The 10,291-nt window shown below is 34.2% G+C and overlaps 1 protein-coding gene across 1 annotated transcript; it reads right to left on the bottom strand.

Annotated features, from left to right (window-relative positions):
* Window positions 1–1,647: 1,647 nt before the first annotated feature.
* LOC134839815 (mitochondrial glutamate carrier 2-like) lies at window positions 1,648–8,951 on the bottom strand (the record flags this gene model as incomplete). Its single annotated transcript, XM_063855438.1, has 6 exons — window positions 1,648–2,353; window positions 3,927–3,990; window positions 5,031–5,524; window positions 6,408–6,428; window positions 6,713–6,841; window positions 8,908–8,951. Coding segments are annotated over 6 exons (909 nt in total), but the record flags the coding sequence as incomplete, so codon positions are not given.
* Between the last annotated feature and the right edge of the window lie 1,340 nt (window positions 8,952–10,291).

The following is a 10,291-nucleotide window of genomic DNA, read 5'->3' as shown; positions in this document are numbered from 1 at the left end:
AAACTCGAACCATTACAATTTTCAAGAAACTCACTATTAACTCATGCCATGAATATTTGGTGCATATACTAAACAGTCCCATAGAAAACAGTCCAATACAAAATAGTCCAAGAAATCATGTAATGAAGGAAAAAACAGTCCATTACAAAACAGTCCGGTTTAAGGCCGCTGGTGGGCGCGCTTCGCGGCGACAACAAGATCTAAATTTCGTATTAAGTCCTACCCTCTGTTGGCAAGCTCGCTGGCGCGACTGCGGCATTCACTATTTTGTTCTTTGTTTGTTGAACAAAGGACACTTCTCGGCCTGCCGGCTTATTAAAACAATTATTACTTGTGACTGTTTTGTATCGGACTGTTTTTGTTCGTTCATTTTCATACTTTTCCGGACTGTTTTGTATTGGACTTTTTGTATGGGACCGTTTTGTACAGACACGGAACATTTATTCAACAATACCCATATATTGCCATGTAAATTCATGCAAAGGAGCCACATATTTTAACTATGGTTTTCTTTCATTTATTTAGTGATAAAACTGGATTTTTCAACGTCCACTCAGGCACTAAAAACTGAGTTCTATTATACAGTTCTCGTTTCCATGCAACTTCAGGTGCAAAAAAGACTCATTATATGCAGATAGGCGAGACTGCATTTCGCAAAACAAGTGAGAGAACTACAAACTGGCTCTAAAACGGCAAAAAAAGGAAAATGCATGAAAACTCGAAAATGTTTTTTAATGCATATATTTGAGTTTTCATACATTTTCCTTTTTTTGCCGTTTTGAGAGCCAGTTTGCAGTACTCTCACTTGTTTTGCGAATTGCAGTCTCGCCTATCTGCATATAGTGAATCGTTTCCGCACCTGAAGTTGCATGGAAACGAGAAATGTATAATATAACTCAATTTTTATTAGTGCCTGAGTGGACGTAAAAAAATCCAGTTTTATCACAATAAATAAATGAAAGAAAGACATAGTTAAACTATGTGGCTCCTTTGCATGGATTTACATGGCAATATAGGGGTATTGCTGAATAAATATTCAAAATTCTTGGATTAATTCAGTGAATTCAAAAATGCAGAGAACTTTTTTGTTTGATCTCAGAGAGTAGAGATAATCGAACTGCTATGAAAGTTCTCTAGAAAACTATTTCAACAAAATTTAGCTCAAAAAATTGCGACTAGCGTTCGAAAACTTGGACTGATCGTGTAACATTACGCTCACAATGAGGCTTTTAAGCATTGATAATTAATGACGTAGGAGGCTTTTTCAGAATATGAATTTAAAAATTGTCTAGTCTTTCAAAAATTTAAATACTGTAAAGGTTAAAAAAAGTCAATAAATAAATGCCGTTTTCTCTCCACAAAGAGATGAAGAAGTTTCTTTCACGTCCTGCAATAACATTGGTATTTAGGTCTAACCAATCAATATATACGTTAAAACTAGTTTAGTTTATGCAGCTTGAGTAAGCGTGTTTACTGCAACTTTTTGTAGTTTTTTTAATCAATTTTATTTTGAAAAAATTGCTGTCGGAACTTCTTTGCTACTTTCAACATTGTTGTTGTTAGTTGCCCATCCTTACTTACAATATGCCCATCTATGTAAGAAGCTTTGAAAGAAACGTCTTGAGACTAAAAAGCCCCTTTCATGAAGACAGAAATATCACATTACTATCATTTTTTCGTAGTTCCTTTAGTTACTCATAACGTCACTCGGTAAGATTTGCTTATGTTAAACTAACGATACAGGAGATCAAATTCAATTCAACTCCTTCAATTTTTTTTACATTAGATATAATTAATGCCATTGAGAACAATTTACTATCCTACAAGCTAAGACAATTGGCGAGAAAACATTTCCGAACTTACAGCTCTAAATTTACAAATCACAACCCGTATCTAGCAGCTATAAATTGCAAGGCAATGAACGTGGAATGCATAAATATGGAAAATGTTTGATGCGATTTACATCGACTACCAAATATAACAAGATTTTTCTAAATTTTATTCTTTTAATTGTGGATAAGAAGTTTGGTCATTTCTTAAAGCTTTTATCGTGGTCAGTTTTTGGCTGAGGTCAATTCATGGCACAATTGTTTGACAGTGTTTCTCACAGTGCTAAGTTATTTCTAAATCTAAACAACAATACAGATCAAGTGTTGACTGTCAGTTTTAAAAGAGGTGGCAGGGTTTCCCTCCTCCCTAGATAGGTTTGTCCCAGTCCTGGCGTCCCAAAATTCTCTCGCCCAACCCAATGTAGTAGGTGGCTTGTGCGACTCCAAACAATGGGGCCACCACCATGACTCTTGGAAGTGCGCCTGTGAACAGTCCTCTTGGACCCTGTTTGCTTATTGTATCTCTGAAACCAAAAAAGGCACCAACATATCACCAACTCGGGACTGTCTAACCTGCCAAACTGATTTCCGACTTTTCCAGACTTTTCATTCCTCGAGAAGTTAGATACAAAAAGTAAGGAAGTTAAATTTGTCAAATAATTTCAAAGAAAAATGTAAATCCTTAAAATATAGCCAACTGACAGGTAGAAAAGTGTAATGAACGCAAGGAAACTGAAAAAAAAACTGACTTGTTTTTTTTCAAAAACTTCAACATTTGAATTTCGAAGAAAAAAAGTAGATGAACTAAAAGCTCTTTGAATTTGATTATGATGAACATTTTTTTTTTTGAAAAATCTACCCCATCAATAGGCAAAATTTTTATTTCGCTCGGAAATCTAATAATTAACTTCCATTTTCGAAATTAGAAGCCGATCACGTTTTTCGTCTCCATTAAGCTTTTGCTGTTTGATAGTGGAGTTTGCCTTCATTTTTAAAATAAAATGCACTGAGCTTGAAAAAAATCACAAGTCAAACAGCGAAAAACCAAAAATGAGCGTGAACAAATTTTGAGTTTTTCCTGAAAAAAAAAACATAAAAAATCAGCAAGACCTATATAAGAGTACTCACTAAGTTCAGTACTCTTAAAAACCAACACGAGTGAGAGTATTTATTACACTCATCGATCTTAAATAAGGGAAAAATTCAGAGAAAAAGTGCCAAAGTTTTATCTTAATCTTTTGCAGATTAACTTTTTGATTTTGAAAAACATTTTATTGCTAAGGAAGCTCCAAATGAAGCTTCCAAAACATCCAGAGGTAAACTAAGTTTTTAGTTCTTACATAAAGAGTTTATTTAACAACACCTACTTGCTCAAAATTAGACGTCTGTTAAAAAATAAACCGACTTTCATTGACACTAAGAAAATTTTTAAAAAATTGTTCGAATCAATAAGTTTTTAGTTCTTAAATAAAGATTTTCTTTAACAAGACCTACTCGCTCAAAATTTGACGTATGTTAAAATGTAAACCGACTTTCATTGACACTGGCAAAAAAGAGTAATGAACGCAAGTAACAAACAAACACTAACTGTCTTGAAAAAATCTTAACTTTCGAATTTCACAAAAAAATAGATACCATTTAAGCTCTTTGAATTTCTTGAACAATTTATGATTGGCGCTTTTATGATAACATGAACCCAACTAGAGAAAACTGGATCAATAGGTAGAGTTTTTCTTCTGCTGGATAGGAGTTTTTTTAGAAATTAAATTCCACGTTCGTTTTTTCGCGCCATTTCGACGTTAAATTTTGGAAAGTGCTATTTACGTCACTATCAGCAGATGAATTTCAATTGAACTCAAAAGAAAAAGTGCATATATGCATCAGTGCATTAATAAATGCATAAAACTCTAGTTATTCTTAGTTATCGTAGTTATCTTAGTTATAAATCTGTAGTTAATTAAGACTATTCCTGAAAAAAAAAATCTGCAAGACCTATAGAAGCGTTTTCACAACATTCATTGATCTTAAGCACCCTATGACAATTATCTTCATCATTTTCAAGAGTCGGAACAATAAAAGTTGATCGAACATACTTACACAATAAGTGTATGAATCTTTAGGCCTTCTTTTGCTGTCGGAGATTGAATTTGAGTTTTCACATCTAAACAAAAAACTTGATGAGTAAACACACCTTCGACCAAACTTAAGCTTGAATAAGTATATCGAAACGAAGGAATAATATTCCACTAAAATAACCTCTGAAATTTCGTAAATCCTCGACAAGCCTACTATTAGCTACCTTTAGATATCACACGAATTTCAAAAAACGTAGCCAGCAGACAGGTGGCAAAGGATCAGTGAACAAGGAAACCAAAAAAATAAGATGAATTCTCTTTCTAACTTTCAATTTCGGAGAAAAAATAAATGATGACAAAGCAATTTGATTGTCATTAATTTCGTTAAATTGACAACTTTTTCATCAAGCTTAACTAATTAGAGAAACTGGGTCAAAAAGTAAGTTTTTATGCGGCCGGGAATTCTGAAATTACAACATCTTTAGGAACCTTAAATTAATTAACGTTTTATGCCCCACTTTAAGCAAATGATATTGAATCGAACTTCAAAATCTTACAATGAAAAATGAAACTTACGCTTGAACAGTTTTTTCCTTAAAAAACCACACACCCTAAATAGCTGTAAAATTTTTGTTCATTAACGCTCAAAAATCAAACATAGCCATCAAACAGTTGGAAAAGAGTCAATGAACGCAAGTAAACAGAAAACAAACAGAAAAACCTATTTTTGAAAGAACAACTTTTGAACTTCAAAGAAAAATATTGGTCTTAAAGCTCTTTGGATTTCAGAAAAGTTTTGATTGACACTTATAGATAAATTAACCCAATTCAAGAAAACTGGGTCAATCGGTAAATTTTTCATTCCGTTTGGAAGTCTGAAAATTAAATACCACTTTCGAAACTAGAAGTCGATCATATTTTTGGTGATCATTTAACCTTTGCTGTCCCATAGTGGAATTTGCCTTCGTTTTAACAAAGGAAATGAAATGAATTTAAAAAAGGAAATCGAACTTGACCGAGAACAAATTTTATGACTTTTTCTTGAAAAAAAACCAACGAAAAAAATCACTGAGACCTATTTAAGAGTATTCACTACGTTCATGACTCTTAACAACAAACCACTAACAGTCAAGTGGTGTCACGATCCAAGCGGAGAAGGCGCCCGCGCCCACTCCTGATACCAGAGACCACAGTGGCTTCGAGGTGCCGTCTGCATTCAAATTGGCATGATTCAAGTGCGCAAACATCGGAAAATAGCACATCGAAAACGGAATATCTCGCATCAAGGTCGGACCCGCACCTTTATAAATGCCTCTAAAGCCCTCATTTTTTACTATTTTTACACACTCTTTGAAAATGGTCGATTCGCTTGGTTTCTGAGAAGCTCCACTTTCTACCTTAGTTGACAAATTTGAGGTCTGTTTTACATTAGCATAGGAAGACTGATTTGGTTTCGAGTTGAGATTCGCTGAGGGAGCTGCCGTGTTGGTCAAAGATGCAGCCACTGCCAATCTAGCCTGACCTCTGATTTTCAAGAGCTCCATCGGAGTTGTGATGACACCTTGACAAAGTCCAGCGCCGCCGCCCGCTATGCACTCGTACACCAGTGGAAGACGTTTTCTAAACGGAATCGACGGTTAGACTATTACACCTGCGGAAGACGTTTTCCAAACGGATTCGACGGTTAGACTCTTAAGAACAATTTAAAAGTTATATTGAAGAGATCAGTTGATTATTAAGGAGAACATTTTTGTCATTCGGAGATAAAAACCTTCCCTCACTCAGAAGAAAAGAGAAGAATTTGACATTACTCACGATTTGACATAACTGGAAAGTATTAAATATAATAGTGAAAAGTGCTATATTTCTATCATTTAGTTTAAAGAAAACCATCTTGTAGGAAAATCAAATTGTCAAAAAACAGGCAACATATGGTTAGAAAAGTGTAACCACAGAAGCAACACGATAAGCTTCACGGAATTACAGCGTAAAATTAAGTCCGAATTACAGCGTAAAATTAAGTGTAAAACAGCAACTTAATTAATATTTTTCAAAAAAAAATCAAAGTTCTGCATAACTTTCTGCATCAGAATTTTTCCGTACACTTGGATTCAATAAGAATACAGGGTGACCACACGTACTGGCATATGTACTTGCATTTATAATGTCATTAAAAAGAAGTCGGCAAAACTTCTTGGAACAAATTATTTGCACAAAAGCAGAACACATTGCAAGGAATTTTAATTTTAGTATAAAATGCCTAAAGCTTGATAAAATTTCGTTGATGCATTTTTTTGCATAATGAAGCCATACTTCTGTATATTTTTTTATAAAGGCGCTTTTTTTCTAAAATTTAGCAGAGCAGAACAACTCATAACATATGCGCTAAATATGCAAAATACCACAACCTAGCCCATATTAACATATAGATTCAACTCATCTCCCCGCACACACACACAATAAATTAGATTGATTAGATCAATCATTTGCAAATTAAACTCACCGATTGCCAAGAAGCTGTTTCCTGAAAATGTCATTGCAAGATAATTTGATCGCTTTCTCGGGAGAAATGAGCAAAAGATTCGGCTTAATACCTGAAACCAAATTAAGTTAGATCATACAAAGAATATGCCGTAGGCGATGGTGTACAATAAACTATGTCACAATTAACATTACACAAAAAAATTACTACGAAAGGATCGCATTTTGCATTCGATAGACAAAAATGTTAAGATGATCATAAATTTTTGGAAAATACGCTCTGAAAACTAGTTCCTGATTTATTTTGGAGTTATTTGTTTCACATACCCCTGTAGAAAGATACGAGTCCTCCCGAGGAGTAAATTTTGCGGAAGCAGTCTCGGATACCCTGATAGGAGGTAGGATGCAATTGCAGGTTGGTCTTCACCAGATCCAGAGGAAAAGTAGTCGCCACGCCTATTCAACACACTAAGGCATTGAAAATCGGACCGATCACTTCATCAGCAGACGCTAAACACTTGGATTAAATAAGAATACAGGGTCACCCAAAACTGCGTTTTATGTCCAAAAAAACAGAAGAAACCAATATTTTACACAGCTTCCACTTGCGATGCAACAAACACATGAAAAACATAAGTAATAAAAGAGAAAAAAGTTACGAAAAATAAAAAACAAGGTCTATTAAAATTTTAAATTTCTCGATATTTCTCAATTAAAACTCATTCCAGTCAAAAATCTTAGAAATTTGAATATTAAATTAGCAACGGAACAAAACTTAAGGCCCACCTAAAACTACAATAAACAATACTTGCACTTGCAATTAAAATGAAAGTTGCTTTGCACACAAAAAACGGCAATGTAGAAAATAAGACGACAACCTTTGAGCAGACACCAGTTGAGCCATACAAAAATGATTTTACGACCTTTTTTAAATCGTTTAAGTTCCCCACTGCACTTGCAGTTGCATTGAAAGTTGCTTACAGCTCAAACAAAACCTAGATAAAGGAAACTTAGCAGACAAAATTTGAGCAGAATAACGCAAGTAAATCCGACAATTCAATTTTAACCAATTTTTTTTGTCAATTGCATACAAACTAAACAAAAAACAAGGCCCGGTCGAAACGCGAGGCCAATTGAGAAGATGTTAAGGATCAATATTACTGAAAAGATTTGCAAAAAGAACAGAATGAAGAGAAGAAATTAGCCGAAAAAATGGTTGTCATAAAAAAATTTTGAGCTATTAAGTTTTAAAATTTTTTACGAAACACAAAAGCATTAAGATATACTTTACCGTCAAAACTACGCAACATAATTTGACTAAGCTAAAATAATGTCAGCCAAAACCGTCAAAGGGAAAAAAATATCACAAATTGCAGAACTTTCAATTTTAGTTAAAAAAAAGCCTGTGCTTTGGAACGTAGGTACAAAAAACGTACCAGATAATACAAACTGCATTAAAAAAAGAGAAAATGAGCCGACAAAAACTAGGACGAAAACCACGAATGCGAAAAAAAAATCTTTTTCAAGAATTTTTTTTGAAAGAAAAGCTTTACCTGAAACGAACTTCCCCTAATTAGTACCTAAATTGTGGTAGTTTTATTTAAATTTTCAAGAAATTGAGCCTGTCAGCAATCTGCAGTAGTGAAATTTACCACTGATACTTAAATCGACCATTCTGTGGGAAGTTATTTACGGGAAAAATGTCTAGTACCCTATTGCAATACTCTTGCTTACCACAAGGGTAATAACTTGTGTGAACAAGATATATCATTCCCGAATTGTCAACCATGCGTCTTCCTTTTAACTTTCACCAATGCATTTTCACACTTTCTTAAGCTTCATTCACATTTGTGCTGATGGAAGGTACGGGTAAAGAGGTAAAATAGGTCTGGTAAAAGGATTTGAATTGCTAGGCCAACCCAGACTACTAGCATACAATTAACGCCCTGGTATCCAAAAAAAACTACAGGTAATCGTATTCGCCATCTTTTACCTCAAATAATTAAGACAAGATCAGTTAAAAATTCTGACATAAAAACTAAAACCTATTTATTGCCAGGCTGAACTTTATTTGCATTCTTTTGATTAATAGGAGCAGGGGCGGATTTAAGGGGGAGGGGGTATTATTTGATCACATCCATTTTCGAAACACCAACCCTAAAATTTTTCTTAAGACGCCAATAAAGCTTATTTTGAAGGAGAGCGTTAAAAAACGCATTTCAAAATTTTCCAAAAAGTGCCCAAAAACGACATTGACAAAAAAAATTTTCAAAAATTTGCCCGATGCGCTAATTTTTTTTGGCAAAATAGGGTTTATGTACTGTTCTGGGTGCACTAGCAAAATTTTTGAAAATCCGCAATTCAAAAACTGTAAAACTTCAATGTAAATAACCATACTCTGCATATGAATTCTGAGAAACGCAATAACCTCTTATTACCAGCTATTCTTCCCAAGAGGTTTCGCCAAAAAATATTATTTCAGACGCGCTCGAAACCCTTTGGTGCAATCTAAAAATACTCACCTAAGACACCGGCTGCGGCTCCATTGATCACCTTCACATGCAAGTCACTAAACATGATAGTTGTTACTTGAGAAGTAAGAAAGCAAATCCACTTAACACTTGTACACCAAATGCGGTTTAATATAACAAATAACATATACTATTAAAAAAAACAGATATCTAACATTAAAGTCAAAGTCAAAGATTACAATCAAGTGATGATGAAATTTAGTGGGTGTCATAACGCGTGTAAATTCACTTTTTGAGCTGACTTAAATTTAAACTAGCGTTTAACACACCTCCGGTGCTTCGAAATTTTTCGACAACTCAAGAAAAACCGCATATATTGGAAACAACATCTGCAAACTTTAAGTGTACTCTACTCTGACTGCACCCTATTACAGAGGGTTGGTAATTTTTAATTCCCATTTTAAAAGCGTCATCTCGAAAACTTATGGGCCTCTGGAGAAATTTGGAGGCCAGATTTGCAACCACTGAGAGTCCCTGAGAGCACCCTACTATAGAGTTAGGAATTTGAGTGAGGGATTTGAGCAGTCATATTTGGAGGCAAGACTCGCAATCCTTGATAGTTCTCTGACAGTACCCAACTAAAGGGCTGGAAATTTCAGATTTTGTGAAAAATTTCAAAAATCGTCTTATCTCGTTAACTAAAACGATTCGGGCATTCAAAATTGGAGGCCAAATTCGCAACCCCTAATTCGATATTGGGCTGCTTAATTTAAACTCCGTAAAATAACCACTAAAATCAAATTGCAAAATCGAAAAAAAAATTCTTAACCATTGCAATATACGATATAGCTTAAACATGCAAAAATAATACGTTGAAAAAGCTTAAGCATGGCGAGATAGTGAAGCCCGCATTTAAATATATAATAGATAGACTAGCGTGTACCGCACCTCCGGTGCTTCAAATTTTCAACTCAAAACACCATTCTTTGAGTGTACTCTGACAGCACCCAATTACAGGGTTCGTAATTAAAAATTTTGCTATGTTTTTTCAAGTTTATTAAACAAACTTTGAAGAACCATAGAATTTTGTGAAGTTTTATATAAGTTCTTCGAAAAATTTAAAATGAACTGAGAAACGTCACATCTGGGAAACTGATAGCAATTAAGCAGTCGCATTTGGACGCAAGATTTGCAACTCCTGAGAGTACCCTTACAGTACCCAACTACAACGTTAGGAAATTCAAATTTTGATAAGTTTCACTAAAAGAGGTATTTTTTTTTGAAAACCATTAAAAAAATTCTTATTTCGAAAACTACAAAAATTTGAGCAGTCTTTTCTGAGGGGAATATTCGCATTCTTTGAAAGTACACAACTACAGTCTTGGAAATTTCACTTCAACGAATTATTTTGTAATTTGAGTTTTCTGAAAATTTC

The sequence above is a fragment of the Symsagittifera roscoffensis genome, chromosome 2, assembly GCF_963678635.1.
Source record: "Symsagittifera roscoffensis chromosome 2, txSymRosc1.1, whole genome shotgun sequence".
Classification (NCBI taxonomy): Eukaryota; Metazoa; Xenacoelomorpha; order Acoela; family Convolutidae; genus Symsagittifera; species Symsagittifera roscoffensis.
Note: the sequence above shows the minus strand (reverse complement) of the source record. Positions and strands in the feature narration are given on the sequence as shown.